The sequence below is a fragment of the Pezoporus wallicus genome, unplaced genomic scaffold (genome assembly GCF_028554395.1).
Source record: "Pezoporus wallicus isolate ANWC-B61680 ecotype Strahan unplaced genomic scaffold, APGP_CSIRO_Pwel_v1 contig_7985, whole genome shotgun sequence".
Lineage (NCBI taxonomy): Eukaryota > Metazoa > Chordata > Aves > Psittaciformes > Psittacidae > Pezoporus > Pezoporus wallicus.
Window position 1 is genome coordinate 1364701 of NW_026636538.1, and position 19048 is coordinate 1383748.

At 38.9% G+C, this 19048-nt stretch overlaps 1 protein-coding gene across 6 annotated transcripts in view; it reads right to left on the minus strand.

Annotated features, from left to right (window-relative positions):
- Window positions 1-19048, minus strand: part of STK3 (serine/threonine kinase 3) — a 125831-nt gene that overhangs the window by 56260 nt on the left and 50523 nt on the right. For all 6 annotated transcript variants that reach the window (XM_057400530.1, XM_057400529.1, XM_057400532.1 and 3 more), the window contains exons 7-8: window positions 14487-14624; window positions 11894-12019 (exon numbers count right to left, since the gene is read on the minus strand). In XM_057400530.1, coding sequence (XP_057256513.1) covers window positions 11894-12019; window positions 14487-14624 — 264 coding nt within the window. The remainder of the gene's footprint in view (window positions 1-11893; window positions 12020-14486; window positions 14625-19048) is intronic.

Sequence of the window (19048 nt, forward strand, 5' to 3'; positions counted from 1 at the left end):
AAGCTTTAAACTAGATGTGTTGGGGGAGGGGGGCATCATTCCACCCCAACACACCCAGTCAGTTGCCAGCACCTTCAGTAAATGCTCAGACCAATGCAGAGATATTCCAGCCACTCCAGCCAATGAGCCAGCTTCAGTTGGAGCTCAGCTCAGATGCCTCTGTACAAATGACCATAGCATGGGGAACAAACAAGAGGAATTAGAGATGTGTGCACATCTACGGGCGTATGATATAAAAGGCATCACAGAAACATGGTGGGATGGCTCCTATGACTGGAGTGCTGGAATGGAAGGTTACAGGCTCTTTAGAAAAGACAGGCCCAGCATACGGGGAAGGGGAGTTGCCCTTTACGTTACGGATAGGCTGGAGAGTATGGAACTCTGTCTGGGGACAGGTGAGCAGTCCACAGAGAGTTTGTGGGTGACGGTTAAAGGGAGTACAGCAATGGGAGACATTACTGTGGGGATCTGTTACAGATCGCCTGATCAAGGAGAACCTGCGGATGAAGCACTCCATAGACAGATAAGAAAAGCCTCACGCTCGCAGGCCCTTGTCCTCATGGGCGACTTTAACCACCCTGATATCTGTTGGAGGGGCAGTATGGCCCTGCACAAGCAACCCAGGAGGTTCCTCGATTGTGTGGAAGACAATTTCCTTCTACAAGTAACATAGGAGCCAACAAGGAGAGGTGCCATGCTTGACCTTGTGCTCACCAACAGGGAAGGGCTCGTTGGAAATGTGAAGCTCCAGGGCAGCCTTGGATGCAGCGATCATGAGATGCTCGAATTTGAGATCCTCAGGACAGTGAGAAGAGCATGCAGCAAGCTCACTGCCCTGGACTTCAAAAGAGCAGACTTTGGCCTCTTCAGGAACCTGCTTAGTAAGGTTCCATGGGATATAGCCCTAGAGGGCAGGGGGGCCCAAGACTCTTGGTTGATATTCAAGGATCACCTGCTACAAGCTCAGGAGTGTTGCATCCCAACTAGAAGGAAGGGCAGCAGGAGGTCCAGGAGACCTGCTTGGATGGATAAGGAGCTGCTGAGGAAACTTCGAAGGAAAAAAGAGGCTTATAGAAGGTGGAAGCAAGAACAGGCGGCCTCAGAAGAGTACAGGGATGTTACTCAGGAAGCTAGGGACCGGGTTAGGAAAGCTAAGGCCCCAGTTAATTAAACTTGGCTAAGGATGTTAAAGATAACAGGAAGGGATTCTACAGTTCCATTGCAAGACAGACTAGGGACAACGTGGGCCCACTCCAGAAGCTATCAGGAGAACTGGCTACCCTGGATTTGGAGAAGGCTGAGGTTCTGAATGACTTCTTTGCCTCAGTCTTCACTGGCAAATGCTCTGACCACACCACCGAAGTCTTGGAAGGTAGACGCAGGGACTGTGGGAATGAAGACCTTGGGCCCACTGTAGGAGATGAACTGGTTCAAGGCCGTCTCGAGAACCTGAACGTGCACAAGTCCACGGGACCTGATGAAATCCATCCGTGGGTCCTGAAGGAGCTGGTGAATGAAGTTGAGAAGACCCCCATCCATCATACTTGAAAAATCACGGCAGTCAGGTGAAGTTCCCTGACAACCGGAAAAGGGGAAATATAACGCCCCATTTTCAAGAAGGGGAAAATGGATGACCCGGGGAATTACAGACCAGTCAGTCTCCCCTCTGTGCCTGGCAAAATCTTGGAGCAGATTCTCCTGGAAGGCATGCTAAGGCACATGAAAAACAACAAGGTGCTTGGTGACAGCCAGCATGACTTCAGTAAGGGGAAATCCTGCCTGACCAGTTTGGTGGCCTTCTATGATGGGGCTACAGAACTGATGGAGAGGGGTAGAGCAGTTGATGTCACCTACCTGGACTTGTGTAAAGCATTCAACCCTGTCCCACACGACATCCTTGTCTCTAAATTGGAGAGACATCAATTTGATGGATGGACCACTCGGTGGATAAAGAACTGGCTGGATGGCCGCACACAAAGAGTTGTGGTCAATGGCTCAATGTCCAACTGGTAATGAGTGGCGTCCCTCAGGGATCGATGTTGGGACCGGTCTTGTTTAACATCTTTGTCGCTGACATGGACAGTGGGATTGAGTGCGCCCTCAGCAAGTTTGCCGATGACACCAAGCTGTGTGGTTCAGTTGATATGCTGGAGGGAAGGAATGTCATCCAGAGGGACCTCGACACGCTTGTCAGGTGGGCTGATGCCAACCTCATGAGGTTTAACCATGCTAAGTGCAAAGTCCTACACCTGGGTTGGAGCAATCCCAGGCACAGCTACAGGTTGGGCAAAGAAGAGATTCAGAGCAGTCCTGCGGAGAAGGACTTGGGGGCGTTGGTTGATGAGAAAATGAACATGAGCCGGCTTCAGTGTGCGCTCGCAGCTCAGAAAGCCAACCATATGCTGGGCTGCATCAAAAGGAGCGTGACCAGCAGGTCGAAGGAGGTGATCCTGCCCCTCTACTCTGCTCTCGTGAGACCTCACCTGGAGTATTGTGTGCAGTTCTGGTGTCCTCAACATAAAAAGGACATGGAACTGTTGGAACAAGTCCAAAGGAGGCCACGAGGATGATCAGGGGACTGCAGCACCTCCCCTATGAAGACAGGCTGAGAAAGTTGGGGCTGTTCAGCCTGGAGAAGAGAAGGCTGCCTGGAGACCTCATAGCAGCCTTCCAGTATCTGAAGGGGGCCTATAGGGATGCTGGGGAGGAACTATTCATTAAGGACTGTAGTGACAGGACAAGAGGGTTAAAACTTAAACAGGGGAAGTTTAGATTGGATATAAGGGAGAAGTTCTTCACTGAAGTGGTGAGGCACTGGAATGGATTGCCCAGGGAAGCTGTGAATGCTCCATTCCTGACGGTGTTGAAGGCCATGCTGGACACAGCCTTGGGTGGCATGGTTTAGTGGGAGGAGTCCCTGCCCATGGCAGGGGGGTTGGAACTAGATGGTCTCCATCTCTGAAGAGACTGATTTATCACCAACATAAAAACTTAATGTCTTTACTAGAATGCTTTCCTTCCTACTGTTGCCTTCTGAACTGTAGACCTCAAACACTTGGACATTGTTGATGTCTTTTGCATTAAGACAAAATTAGGTATGACATCTAATTACTTAGTTTGAAGTTCAGATGGTGAATCGGGTTGCCAAGCATGGACCAAACAATCCATGCCAGTTCAGTATGTGGTATATACTTTCCCTCTGTCACTACTGGGTGGGAGGGTACAACACAGGTTTGGTTCATGTCAACTGAAGAAGCATTTAGCAACTGCTCATGGTTCTTGCATGGGTATACAAGTCAGAATGTAACACTGCGCTCCCTGGCCCGCTCCCTCCTTCCTTCTTTCCTTCCCTCCCCTCCCCCTCTATTATTCAGTGTTTAGTGTAAGGGGACATCAAATCTAGGATTGTGAATGCTCCATCCCTGATGGTGTTCAAGGCCAGGTTGGACAGAGCATTGGTTTAGTGTGAGGTGTCCCTGCCCATGTCAGGGGGGCTGGAACTAGATGATCTTAAGGTCCTTTGCAACCCTAACTATTCTATGATTCTATGACTAACATGAGAGATGAAAGCTACTCCTTTGTACAAATTCTGATTATGCTTTAAAGATTGTAAGTATTGATGTAGAACTTTTACTGTGTCCTTAAAAAAATGGTAAACTCACTGATTAAATAAAAACAAACACAAATCTCAATCTTAACCAGGAAAAAAATATCAGGAATTAAAACTGAAATGTCATGTTCTCATGCTGTTCATGAAAACATATACAAAAATCAAGGAATAAAACCAGCTAGCTCTGGAATTAGACTGTCTGCTGTTCTCTTGTGTACAAGTAACAAACTCCAAACTTGTATTTGAAGCGGGTTTCTAATATTCCACCGTACAGCAACAGAATGACTGTATGAGCAAGAACTCTAATATCTATTATAATTTCTGTAGCATTTCAAGAAACTACAGAAACGCTGAACAACATTACAACATAAAGCAGATACAAGTAAAACATTCCTGATACGCTGCAACCCTATGGCACTAACTCTTTGGATTTCCTTATTTACCAGAATAAACTATAAGAGTAACAAAACCAACCTTTAAAGCATGAAAATGCAACCAGAGAGACCACATTATCAGGACAGCAAATTCAAAAAGACTTCAGTGAAAGCAACATACAACATTTACCATATGCTTGTACCGTAAAAGATAGCATCATCATGCAAGAATTTTCTCTGAAAAGATGGCCTTGCACATTATACCTGAGCCTACATGATCATAGCAGTGAGTGAACCAAGGTGATTATGGTTAATGGAGTTTTTTGCTGCAATTTTAATATTCATAGGACAAAAAAGGGATGAAGACTGATAAAGAAAACAAATAAATAAACAAGACAAACACATAACAGTAGCTTGCCTTTAAAAATCTCTTCACTATGGTTTGTGAACACAAAAAGAACACTAGAGGGCACCAAAGACGGCTAACTAGCCTGCAATGCATTACAGGAAGATTTACATGCTGGCAAAACTTAGTATCCTGTAAAATAATTCCATTTACTATTAACACCTCATCATCACCTTTGAAAAATGTGGCTGTAGTCACAGCTATCTTTTTGTAAAAGCACTGTAACAGCTACATAAATACATAATACAGCTTGGTCAAGAAAAAGGACTTTGTAAAAGTTCCTAACATGTACAAAGCTCAGCTACGACCAGAGTATATGCTTAATACTGAGCACACGTCAGCAGAACAGGTCAAGACTTATCTTTCAGCACAGTCAAATCCCATCAAATTCAGTAGACATATATTAGAAAACAAGCATTTAAGCTTGTTTTCTACCTCCTCCTAATTGGTACCTAGTAACAACAACTTTCTGTGCACAATTACTTCCCTATGTTTATTCTTCCTATGATCAGTTTCTGGCTCTAAGTTGCTGTGGATTTTAGCAATATTGTCTTAAAAAGTAGCTTATGCCCCCTGGGTAGCTATATTTTACTTGACAAAGTCTTCATCACATATTTCTAACTTCAAGACACTTAAAGGACTGCAACCAAAGTCAATTAGCACACACATCAAGTGTTCTTTAGCTTAAAGGAAAAATGCTATGAAAACAGAAAGTTTTAACACTGCTTGTCATGCAAAGTTACATTTATAGCACCAGATGCATAGATACATCATATACATTCATGTACCTTTCAGGTGTTTGTAAGTAAATATAAAACCTCCAGAAAGATACAGCCTGGTGTACCAGATTTAAGATACAAAATAACTCAAATGATTCACCAGTTCCTTTAAAATAACTATATATTGTAAAAATATACAGGAATTTATTACAGCAATAATTAAGGATTGCTGTAAATAAAGGAATAATTATAGCAATCATTACTTAAAGTCTTAAAAGACAGATGTCAACTTCTCATAATTAATATATGATTAAACAAACTTTTGTATGAATGGTTAATCCTACATAGGGGAATAATTTATTATTGACAGCCAATTTGTTGATAGTTGTCAACCACTAAGTGTCTATGAAAAATAAAGTACTTAAGTAGTAATTCCTTTTTTGCATATTCTAAAATAATTAAGCATACCTCACATAATAGAGACATAAAAATGTAAAAGAAAACATACAAGAAGAGCTGCTTGTTAGCTCATTCCTCTAAAGATCCACGGAAATAAATATTTAGACATGTCTCCTGTGAGCTGCCAGGCAACGAGTTACTTTACATTCCCCATAATACAGCTGCCCAACCCCAGCATCCAGTTCACATCAGACTTCAAAACAAATGTACAAGAGAGGAGACTGGTCATGTTTAGTAACGCCTAAACTAACATTTAAACTTTGATATTGGGATTAACCTTCTGTAGAATACACCACTTGCAATTTTTGCTTAATTAAAAAAATCTGTACAATTACTTCAGTACTTATCAAAGCATGTCAGTCTGTCAGAAGGCATTCTCATCACACGAGCAGCTCTCCTAACAGGCATAAAAATCAATTCAGAACGCACTACTTAGAATCATAGAATAGTTAGGGTTGGAAAGGACCTTAAGATCATCACGTTCCAACCCACCTGCCATGGGCAGGGACACCTCACACTAAACCATCTCACCCAAGGCTTCGTCCAACCTGGCCTTGAACACTGGCAGGGATGGAGCATTCACAACCTCCCGGGGCAGCCCATTCCAGTGCCTCACCACCCTAACAGGAAAGAATTTCCTCCTTATATCCAATCTAAACTTCCCCTCTTTCAGTTTGTAACAATATTGTATCTCTCTGGAAGAACACAGACATGAAGACTGTTCAACCTGGCCATTAGTTTACAGCTGCATAATACAAAGTTTCAGATCATGAAAAATATTTACATTATAATTGACAGCTTCCCACAGTATAAAATGTTCACACAGTGGTAAAAATTAAAATTAAGAATCAGTTTTAGGGATGTGACTCTTCTTCATTTGAATAAAAACAGCCTGAATCAATCCAGAAAATGAAGTACATAACCGGAATCTTTACAGGTGATGAATTCTCCAAACTCAGCCCCTCCTCCCCATTCTATTTTCAGTTATGTAAATCACTTGTAATCCCAGTGCTCATTACAATGAATACATATATGGCTTTAAGAGGGAATCAAAGCTATAAAAACTTTATTAAAATATAACTGCTAGGGTTAAATCTGGTTTCCTAACGAAAGTATCATAGTTAGAACAATTTATACTCTTCTTGGTGGGTCCTAAAACATGTACAAGTGAGTAATGTGCACAACTACTTGTGCTTCACACAGGATATTCTTGGGGGCTTAGATCAATAAATTCAAGCCCCCGACAGGTTAACTGAAACCGTTCTTTTTCAACAGTATATAGACTCAATTCACTGCCCATGAGAGACCTTTAACATCGCTAGACTCCACTTAACATGACATTAGCATTTGCTCTTGCTTTTAGGTGTGACTGAATACGCATTTCTCCCAGTTTGAGTCTCAGTCTGCCTTTGCACTTCTACAGCAAGGACTTCACAGGGATACCACTGGGAAAAAATCAGCTTTAAAAAGTGTCATTTTCCAAAAATTTATGTGCTAGGGGGCTATTACTTTCTAACAGCACAGTGACTCCAATTCCATATACAATCTGAGAACATTTATAGATGTTAAAATATGAATATAGGCACAGCTGTCAGTACTATTACACAAGGTAACATAGGGACTTTCATTATTTCTTTCTAGAATTGCTGCCATCATTGCATGTTGGCTTATAAAAACTTGTATGTGAACTCTGTGTAGTCATGCGAACTCCACACAAGCAGCCCTGTATTTCTGCAGGGTTCTGTGAAAACAGGGACATAAGGAGGAATGTGCAATAGTTATTTATCTTTATACTTGAATGCTGGGCTGCTGACTTCATCCCCAACTGTATACCAAACTGGCACTCATATTACCTGTTTTCTCTTTCCAGAAGCGAAAGAATAAACACTCAGAAGTGTAAAAGAACTGGTTTACTGTTTTTCTGGCAGCTACCCAAACAAGTTCCAAATGAAATGAAAACCATAATCTTTGAGCTTATTTTGAAAATAAGCATTATTTCAATTTGAAGTGGGGGCTTTGGCAGGATTTGCTGTTTGCTTGGGTTACTTTTAAATTACAAACACAAATATTCCAATGCTTTCATTTTATTCTTCTGGTTTTTATCCTGGCTTTTTTTAGCAGCTTTTGGGTCCATTGATCAACCTCTGCCTACGTTATGTTTTGAAAACTAACGTCTGTGCTGTCCAGAATTTCACTTAATTCAGGCCTCAATCACAACTGCATGCTGCTCAGGAGTCTTCTAGCATGCAGTACTTTAATTAGATGCTTTCAGGACACAGTACAAGAAGGTCAGTTGATAGAATTATTAATTCTAAATTTGCTGTTTCCTACTCTGGCTGGTTTCATGCTTTTAACCAACCAGAACCTTTAGCAATTGCAACTGGACAAGATGCTGGTGTAATCTCTCAAATGAATTTGGAATTTCTTACAATGACATACTACATTAAGACTCAGTTGCAAGACATGGGAAGTCTACATGACAACCAAACAGTTATTAAAAACAATTAAGAACAAGATTAGTTCTGCACTGTGACAGCACGAAAGCTATTCATAGGTCACTAGCAAACACAGTTTATACAAACTGTATTTGTCAAAAAGGAAATCCCTCCTCCTCACCTTACAATCAATATTCTTCATTTCATTCACCTGTACCCTCTATTTTTCTATTAAAAGCTAAGTAATTCCAACCTGTTTTAACTCAAGGCTTACTGAGCAATACAAAATTATTAAAGGCATGTATTCACTGATTGCAAAATTCAGACTTACTACCAAATACTAATAGTTTTAACAAAAGTAAAAGTTTCATCCTAATTACAAACCCTACCACAAATTATATTTTGGAATTATAAAACCATATGAAAACAGAGAATTTAAACATCTCAACAGCATACAAGAACACAAGCAAAAATCTTCTTAAAAATAGGAACAGAAATTCCTTTTTACTTAACCTTTTTATAATGGCAAACTTTTTCTACTTTGAAGTTTAACTATTCAATATAAACCTTACAGCAAAAAAGGACATTCCGTTGTCCATTACTGCAAGTTATTTTTGCAGCAGTAAATACATGGTGGCTTATAGTCTTCAATAATGCTCAGAGAGCTAAAGGAAAATAAAGGCACAAAACCTCTCCAGAATCACCTCCAGCAATAAATTTATCTATCCACGATCAATATAAAACATAAGAAGTTATCACACTGACAAGTGCCACTTCCCACTTTGCCAGCATTACCAGCTAGTACTTTTCTTTCATTTGCTTCACTTACAAGTGGCATATCTTCTTATTTTTGCATGTGGTCTCTACATGCATCTCAAAGAGATCTATTCCTTCTCCCTGCTGAAGTTCACAATAACGACACAAACTTTTTTTAAAATATCCATTTTCTCTATCATGAGCAAAGCTGGCCTTTGCTGGAAAACCACAGGTAAACTTTCAAATCAGTAAACTTTCCAATGAGTCTTGCCAACTCATCCTCTGAACTACTGTCACTCCAAAAGCACACTTAGGTCTGCAGCAAATATAAAACATCCTGACTTACCTCAGACCACACTGAATTTGACTACAGGCTATTTGTGTGGCCTAGTCTACTACTGGACCTCTCAGCATAGCAGACTTAAGATTGTAAGGATTAACCTTTCTGTGTTTTCAAGAAAAACAGTTACAATAACCTGTTAAGCATAGTTAGAGTATGTAGTTCAAGCACTTCCACTCTTTAGCAATATGCAGTAACCACTCACTGGAACTTTTAAACTTGTCACCTTATGCTCCAAAACATTAAGGGATAGTCAGCATTAATCTCTTTTGCGCTTTGTATTCAGCCTACCTTCAGTGTCACTTTAAGTCCATCCTTCACAAAGTTTGCTTTGCATTAAAACAGACCCAGACAGGCAGCCAGCTTATCTTGCTGAGGAAGCAAACTACTTAGCTCAAAAATGCAACTGCAAGGGCTTATGTAATTACATCCAACTGCAATATATTATGCACTCAATATCCAGGATCCACCTCTCTTAAGGTCCCCTGCAAACATAATTTGGCATTATTTATTCATTTCAGTTAATCAATTAAAGCCTTTAAGCCAGTATCAGGATAGAAAACTAAAAAGGAGTACAAGACATCAAGTTACTAAGGATAAAACTATTTCTAGAAGAACTTCACTAATTAACTCCAAGGATACTATACAACATAATGTGCATGCTCAATGTCAGGGGTTTTCTTAAATAATTCTGAAGTCTTTTACAAGTACAGCAAGCAGTAAAAAGGGCTTGTCCTAACAAAATACCACTTTTTTCCAAAATATCCATATTGCTGAAGTTTTGATCAAGACTTTTTCATTCTTCTTGCCTATCTGTCATCTTAAAGACTCATCTACTAATCCCTCCACTTGAGGTAATACAACTACAAGGGTTCATTTGCCAAGTTCTCCCCATCTATCTTTCATCACACTGAAGTCATGCTCATCTTTATTTTTCTACTACCTTTCTTTTCTGAGCCAACTATTCACTGCCTTTTTAACTCATAAACTTTCTCCTGACTGTACATGGCAAAACCTCCCATCTACTGTAACAGTAACACAAATAACAGGTACCTGCCCCAATCATAAGTTATAGAATAGTTAGGGTTGGAAAGAACCTTAAGATCATCTAGTTCAAACCCCCTGCCATGGGCAGGGACACCTCACACTAAACCATGCTACCAAAGGCTCTGTCCAACCTGGCCTTGAACACCATCAGGGATGGAGCATTCACAATCCTGGATTTGAGGTCCCCTTACACTAAACACTGAATAATGGGGGGGAGGGAAGGGAAGGAAAGAAGGAAGGAGGGAGCGGGCCAGGGAGCGCAGTGTTACATTCTGACTTGTATACCCATGCAAGAACCATGAGCAGTTGCTAAATGCTTCTTCAGTTGACATGAACCAAACCTGTGTTGTACCCTCCCACCCAGTAGTGACAGAGGGAAAGTATATACCACATACTGAACTGGCATGGATTGTTTGGTCCATGCTTGGCAACCCGATTCACCATCTGAACTTCAAACTAAGTAATTAGATGTCATACCTAATTTTGTCTTAATGCAAAAGACATCAACAATGTCCAAGTGTTTGAGGTCTACAGTTCAGAAGGCAACAGTAGGAAGGAAAGCATTCTAGTAAAGACATAAAGTTTTTATGTTGGTGATAAATCAGTCTCTTCAGAGCTCAACTATCCAATAAATCAAGTCACAAACAACTCTGCATGTCAAGTTACACATGTCCACATAGGCAGTATTTCCTTACTAGCAAAAAAGAAAATCCAAAAAAACTCCACCAAAAACCCCCAACATTCCTTCATTCCCTGCCTGTTTTATTACTAAGCAAATATAATCCAGAGGAAACAAATCTTTATAAACACGCGCTATCAATCCTCTTAGATCAGACTCAGAAAAACATCCAGCAAACAAAAGACCATGCTGTCTTTTGGAATACAAAACACTCCAAAGATACCAGCTTGAAAAAGCTTTCCTATATATAGATCACCACCTAACACTCTCTAACATATAACAAAGATTCTACAATGTGGGACACTGCAGACTGCATTACTGCACTGCTCTTTTCTGTTTGCTCAAAGCTGTATTTCTACTAACATTCCAGTCTCCATCTTCTCTGTGTGTTATTCTTGAATGACTCATTGTATGAGTGGCAATACACTTCTCTGAAGCACATACTGCTGTATTGCACAGCAATATGCCCACAGACTGCCCGAAAATAAATCATGTACGGAGAGTAATAATGCCAGGCACACTGACTTATTCCTAACACTGCCAAACAATTCTAAACGCAACTTATTTATCACATGACCTTCTTCTCTCCTTTGACAGTGTCATCTAAAGCATGAAATCCTGTCACCATTTTCACTTTACAGGCACTACTTGACTCAAACCATATTGTTATTACTACTTACTGCATGTCATACCTATTCTGCGTATTAGACTTAAAAAATAAAAATAAAAATAGAAAAAAGTGCCCTGAACCAAAAATTAAACTATTTGTCTAGAAGCCCATATGTGAAAGTGAAACCTTAACAGTCTGGGTTTGGTTTTTTGTTTGTTTTTGTTTGTTGGTTGTTGGGATTTTTTTCCACTAGGACATCTCATGGAACAGTGCTGAAAGTTAGCTCATAGGGCGTTAGTCACAGAAGCATTGCTCATCATAAATAAGAGTGCAATACTCAGCTCTCAACAGGCTACAAATCAGGCGGAAACCCAGGAAAGCGTCTGAACAGAAGTACAAGTAGGGGGAAAAACAGCAACTTATCTATGAAGTAGTTATACAAAAAAAAAGATGCATACCGAATTTTCTTCTTCCTCTTCTAGTTCTCTCTGCTGTTCCTCATGTCGCTTTGCCTTTATCTCCATAGCTTCAGTGATCAGGTCCCTTAAAATTGAAACTGGCTTGGCATTCTTAATAAATGTATGCTAGGGGAAAAAAAGCACAACATTAAATTACACAACATCATTACAACAGTTAAGTTTCAGGTGTAATTACAAGTATTAGTCAACATCACAGATTTCAGTGATAAATAGTATTTTACGTCACACAATAATTAAAATCTACACTAACACACATACAGGATCTTTTAGCTGCTTCTATTTTTAATAAGAGCAAGCCTTGGGAAACATAATACATAAACGTAAAATATAACAACTGTTTTATAGTTAAGGATACAATTTTCCAAAGGAAACGTGCAGTAAGTAGTAAATAAATAGAGTGGTGATTGTCTGACATAGAAAAACAAACTTTTTCAGATATTCAGTTACAGAGTTTAATTAATCTTAACAAACTGACAGCATAAATTAGTAGCTGTAAGCAGAACAACTATGCTGCCTAGTCCAACAAACCTGTCATAAAACATTTCTTGATCTATGATGCTGAAATGTGGAACACACAAAAAAATATACCTTACTTTCAGCAGGAAGACTAATTTTTAATTCAAAGCCATTTAAAACATCACTTCTTCCTCCAAGACATGTGCACAATACCATTTACCTTCATTTTGCTACCATTAGAAAAAGCCTGATTTTTGCATTCCTATATGCAAACACAACTTAGGCAAAATGTAACTCTAAGCACCTCAGAAATGTAGTATTAAATACTAAAGAATAAATTAAAAAAAAAAAAGTTCCATGAAGAACAGAACTGATGAACCCTGATGTCCTGCACCTGTTATCTATCTTGTCCCTTGATATATTCATTCAGTTACTCTCCTTTTTTTCTCCATGATCTTTCCCTGACAAACAGTACTTTCATTCCCACTCACACAAAGCCATAGCGTTCCGAGCTCCATCATACATGCTCCAAATTCCATCTGGGAGAAAAGGTAACACTTACTTATGCTGGACATAGTATTTGGTTTTCTGGCCAGTAAGCATGTGGAAAGAGGAACACTGAAGCTTGCTCGCTTGTTTGTTTGTTTTCACCTTACTTGCATGGATTAATGCAAACCTCTTCTATCCAGGTGACAGTATTCAGCTAACCATACAAATTTCAAACCTTTAAGGCCTCAAGTTCTGATTCACAGGTCATAAAAAATCTGTAACTTTCAATTTTTAATCTTCTTGAAGTCCACATTTGGTGTTTTTACAGTGTAGAAAATAAAATAATTATGATTTATGAATTTGATGATCTATTACTGCAAACTACTTTGCAAAATTTTTATGTGCTCCTTGCAGTGGAGTTCACTTGTATTTAAATTTTAAGAGGCTCTTGCTAGCTAGAGACAAAATAAATTCAGCATGACTGCCTTACAGATGAAATTTCAGAAAATCAGATTCCTATGTAGTCTGATGAACAAAGAAAATTAAGAACAGTATTTACCAATAGCAGTGAAAAGCATGAAAGAACACTAAAATGTCCAAAACTTTAATGAATTAGGAATCAGGAAGGTAAAAGGAGCAAAGGACCTAACAAAATTTGTCACTTCTGTCTCATTATCAAACAAGTTTATTTACAGGAAATTTTAGATTCCATTTCAATCATCATGGAACCTACTATAACTTTTTTAGAAATTCCACTGCTTCCTCCTTCGCTTCCTTTGTTCTTTGATTTTCCTTAGTTACTTAAGGCTTACGACAGCCCTGAAGGCAGTGGATAACACAAATACAGGGTCAAAAGAAAAAACTATTTTTGCATTTTCTCTTTCTCCCGCACACTCAAATGTGTGGCCCCTGTAAAATGATGTCCATTTCACAAAGACTAAATCTTTCTTAACAGTCCCTCCTGTTTGTTTTTTGTAGTTCTCTGAAATTTCTCTGCTTTATTTCTATCTTAGTACCAAAAAGATGCAACTGTTGAATTTCTGCAGCCACTAGAAGCTCATGTCAGCAAGCAGGCAAAAGCCTGGCACACCCTGCCTTGGCTCCAAAGGTCCATGCTGCCATGTGGCTCAAATTTAAAAGTGCCCACTTGGTATAACTCAGCCCAAGAACAAACTTGTTATATTGTCCATCCGCATCAGACCCATCTAAGACACAGAGCAACCTGTCTGCTTAATTTGACATGACCAGAAGGGAAGACTGAATATAGTCCATGGGTGGTCCACACTGATAAGGAACCTGAGCTCAATTCCTTTACTTAGCACTTGCCTAAATCCTGAGATCTGTTGAGGGCCTCTAACCACAAAGCAAGGATCAAATTTTAATAGCAAGAACCAGCCCTAAACTATATAAAGAGCAATTAATTTTTAGAAACAGCAAAGGAGAAATAAAATGGAGGTAGAGATACAGGAGCTGACAGAGAAAAGACCACAAAGTGCAAAATAAATAAGGCACAATAATAGTTAAATTCAGATTTGCCCTTAGAAATTTTCACAATAGTTCTGGTTTGAGACTGAAGGGAAAAAAAAAGCCACAGAACTTGCATTTCCTCAGTAACTGAAACACTGACCTGTAGCAGCTGTGTTGCTGTAGCTCTTTGTTCAGGATTTTTCACTAAGCATTTCTTCACAAAATCTGTGAATTCATCAGACCAGAGCTCTGGCTTCCGGAAAGTTGGAGGGGGATTTGTAGGAATCATAAAAATAGCCTAGATAAAAATCAAACAACAATAGCAAGCTTAAACAAAACATCATCACAGCACTGACGCCAAGTTAATAAATTGCTTTATCCACCTTTCTTATCAGGCTGAGAATCTGGAAGACAAATTTTAAGTAAGCTAGGATTTCCACTTGGATCAAGATTCAGGAAGTAAATCCATCTGCTACTAATGTACCTACTTCCCATTAGATTTTCTCTGTTTAAACTGTACCCCATTGAGCACATCACTCATTATTTTACCTATTGCTGTTTATCAATCTTGAGAAATGATTTTCTTTAGAAATTCTCAGCAGAAATGACAGCACTGCTTGTTTAAACAGACACATATAAAATTGCTGTGAAAAGCCAAGTAAGTTCACCTTCTTTTCCCTGTGTTCAGTTTTATAGGAGAATTGCTTAGAAAATTTGTTAGGATTAATATTTCCTTTTGTATTCATAAGTCTTCAGATGTAGTTTTAAACCTTGCTTTCCTTAATCAGGTTTAGGGCTGTATGCAAAAAGACCTAAGACAACACTAAAAGATGACAAAAATAAAATAATCAAGTAACTTGCCTACTAGCACTTAGAATTTACTTGGAATTGAAAAAGGCAGCATTTTACCTATACAACACTGTCAAGAACCATATGCAGAAAGATACTTCCACTAGGAAAAATATTCACACTCTATAAAAAAAATGTTGGTCCTACTTAACAACATATATACTGTGCTATTTTCTTTATGATTTTTCCTAGGTTTTTCTCTAATTATAGCTTTACACTTGTGGGAGGAAAACAAAAAGGCAGTACAATTCTGAGAGACTACTGTACAATAATGGGGAATGCTGTACTTCTGTAATCATTGCTTAAGATTTATATGACAGCAGCACTATTAAGAGCTAGGTCTTTTCACAGAAATAATATGGTATTTTCTTCTAAAACCACATTCAATTCAATCACATTTTCCAAAGTGAAAGGGAGTAAAAGTTCTGTATTTGTTTTTCTACAAGCATAGTCAGAAATACCTATTCAGAAAAGGGGAAAAAATGAAATGAGGGATTATGCACACTGTTAACATAGCAGAGGCACCAGAAGCTTCAGTGGTGTTTGAAACATGGGCAGAAGGGAGAGGGAACGCTGAGATTTTATCCATAACTTCTTGAGAAGTCTGGCTGGCCTTCAAAGTTCGTTTAAATAGTTCAAACCCTCAGTCTAAAATTGTTCTCATGCACTGAACAAAAGCGCAACTATGCAAAATGATGCAAAAACCCTGTTTAATATCATTTTAATGAAAAAATATTTCAGTACTGAATAGTTTGCTTTAATTCAAATACTTAACTCATTTCATTATCTGCCCAATACAAAAATTACAAGAAACCTAATTATTTTGTTTAATAAATATGTATGATACAACAGCTTTATATTTTCACTGAGCAGCTGCCAAACTAGTATATGAACAGAGACAGGACATGTGGCACTCTATTTGAGTGTAATTTGCCATACCTGCTTCACTGTGATACACGATTAATTGCAGTACCAGTGAGGTGCTTCTGATATAAAGCAGTGGCTAACAAATTCAGCTGTTTCTGTCCTTGAAAGTAATGATCTCTTCTGAACTTTGAACTGATGACTTTTGATCTTATCTTTAGCTACCCTTAACAGCCAGCTCTGCAGTAGCTATTGAAAACACACAGCTCTAGTAACTTCTGTTTAGGTGGTGTCAAAATGTGTACCTCCTGTTTGATAATAAACATTGACCTGTCATCAAAGCTTAGTTTCAGAGCCCTACTCAGCTCCAGTGTTCTGGGAAAACTATTTGCCTTTGCCAATTATTTTCCATCAACTACACAGCAGTTAAGAACCACAGCAAAGAAGTGACTCCTTTATAATTCACAAAGGACAATAAGAAGAAAGAGGGAATTCATGAATCATTCTTTTATGGCAGGCAATAGAAGTCATAAAAAGATATTCAAGAGCTGGGTCCTAAATTCACATATATCCTTTGTATGTTTGCTGAAGATATCTACTTCAGAAACAGGTATATTTATTTAATGCTTAAATCATAGGCTTTTTTAAATCTTGATATGTGACATGAACTGTAGCTGAAAATCCAAAACTTGGATGCATTTTTGCAATACAAGAAAACATAGAAACTACTCATTCCAAATGTTTAGTCCAACTTGTTAACTATGCCATGTACTACAAGCACGCACCTCTCAGTACTCCGTTTCACTAACTAGCGTGAAATGTTGGTTTTCTATTCCATCTTCCCCTTCTATTTCCTCAGTTTTGCTTGCATATTTCTCTGTAAAAGTCAAGCCCCCTCTCTCTTTCAAAATAGTCTATGGTTTAGCTTCCAACTGCTTCTGTTTCCTTCCAAGAAGCTTGCAAAGCAATCACTGGAGAATTATAAAGCTAGTCCCAAATCTCCAGGAATAAAATCAAAATGCTTATCTGACAGGAACTTACTCCTCAGTTTTGTGTCCATTTCTTGTCAAATACATATTTTCTATCCTAAAATAACTCTGTCCTATTTTAAAATAAAACTGAGCCGTTTCAGTCACTGTTCCATAGGTGTCAAGAGAAGCAGGAAACTTAGAAGACTTTGGTTTTGTCATGCTTCTTTCATATTACCATATATTTCTCCAGTCCCTCTATTCTCCCAAACTATTACTTGCAGCAATTTTTTTGCCTCCACTCCACTTATAATTGTCTCTAGGAGTCCTCCACAGTTATCGGTATTCGTTCTGCTCCCATGGTAGAACAAATGACAATGCTCATACAGCCAGTGTTAGGTAACTGTTGCTTAAAAGGAAGGCCAAATATAAGCTACCATCCACCCATCTACATGGACTGAACTGGCAGAAACTGCAGGAAACATTAGGAGGAAATTGTTAAAGCCAGCAGGCTCCAACAATCTATAAAAGACCTGGGGCTAATTCTCCCTCTGCCACCTTAAACATCACCTTCCACATTTCCTTAGGTCTTAGGTATCTGAAAGGCTGGCACACCTTACTTGAGTAACACATCAAATATAAAGCCAAGGTGCTAGATTGTACGACTCAGTCTTCAGTTTTAACCATTCAATCACCCTCTATAAAAACAAAACACAAATTTAAGTACCTCTAAGCTGCAAGGTGTCAGAACTCGGGCCTGAGCAACCATGGCAGCTTAATCAGGGTTTGCCTTCACCTGCCTGTAACAGAGTCCGTTCCAAATTTGTCTGAACTGGCTCTTCCACCTCTGACCTTTGAGCCCAAGTCTACTTCAAATCACCTTTCATGCACTGCTCTGTGGTAAGTCCTACCCTGTGTGAAACCAGAATCCAAAGCAGATTACAGTATATACGTGACAGAAGATGGGGGGAAGGGGCAGGAATAAATCATCCAGAGCAGCTTTCAGTGATCAGTTCTGAATTGGACATTACACAATCTAACACAGTTTCTACCATAACTGTTGCCTGGAAGCACTTACCTGCCCAATAAGCAGCAGTTACAGCTAAGATAAATACTGGACTAAGGACCATGAGAGCAGAACTGCACAAGTTAGCACAGAATTTTCTTTTATTATTCTTACAGGGCCTAGCATTCTAAATGAAGTCCAGGCTGAAAACATTTCTTTTTTTCTTTGTGAAGGTTCTTTTATGGACAATTTTATTGGCGTGAAAATGTAATTATGGTGATGATGATGAATTAGGAAATGCCAAAAGAAAAATGAGACCCTCATATACTACACTGGAATTTCCTAATCAGAAAATCTTTGCAGCTTGTTCTTCCTGTCAGTCAGGGTAATACATCTATATTTCATACAGCCCACAAACACATTAAATGATCAGCAGTAATTTGGTAGAGGTACTACATCTTTTGGATTTTAGCTCCTTGAATAGCTTATCCCTTTTGCTTAGTTGAAATAAATGACTTGTAATAAATAGCTGGAAATCAAAAGTACAACTCTTACTGTTATTATTTGCCCAGTACAATGAATGCTACTGGAGGAGAAAGCAAAGATATTTATATTGTGTTGATTTCACCATCTTCATGCTGTGAAGCTCTATTGCTAATATCTACAGAGAGAAACTTTTTTATACAAGGGGTATGGATACAAGACATCCACAGGCAGTTTTTGATTCCATAGTTTCTGCGCCACAATTAGACTACTTAGTTTACCAATCTACTGCAGAGGAAAAACTCTAGAATACATTTACATTTAGTAACACATTGTAGAGCATAAAATCCTATTTAAGGGCTAGGGGAGTTAAATACTGAATACTGTAACATTTCATTAACTTCAGAAGAAAGAATCAGCTGAAACACATTTTTCTCTTCTTCGTGATGCATATCACAGAACTTCCCTCCCTTCTTGAACAGCCTTTAAAAAGTCTATTGAAACACCACTAATTATTCCATTACACGAATCAACAGCTGTCTAGAAATGAAA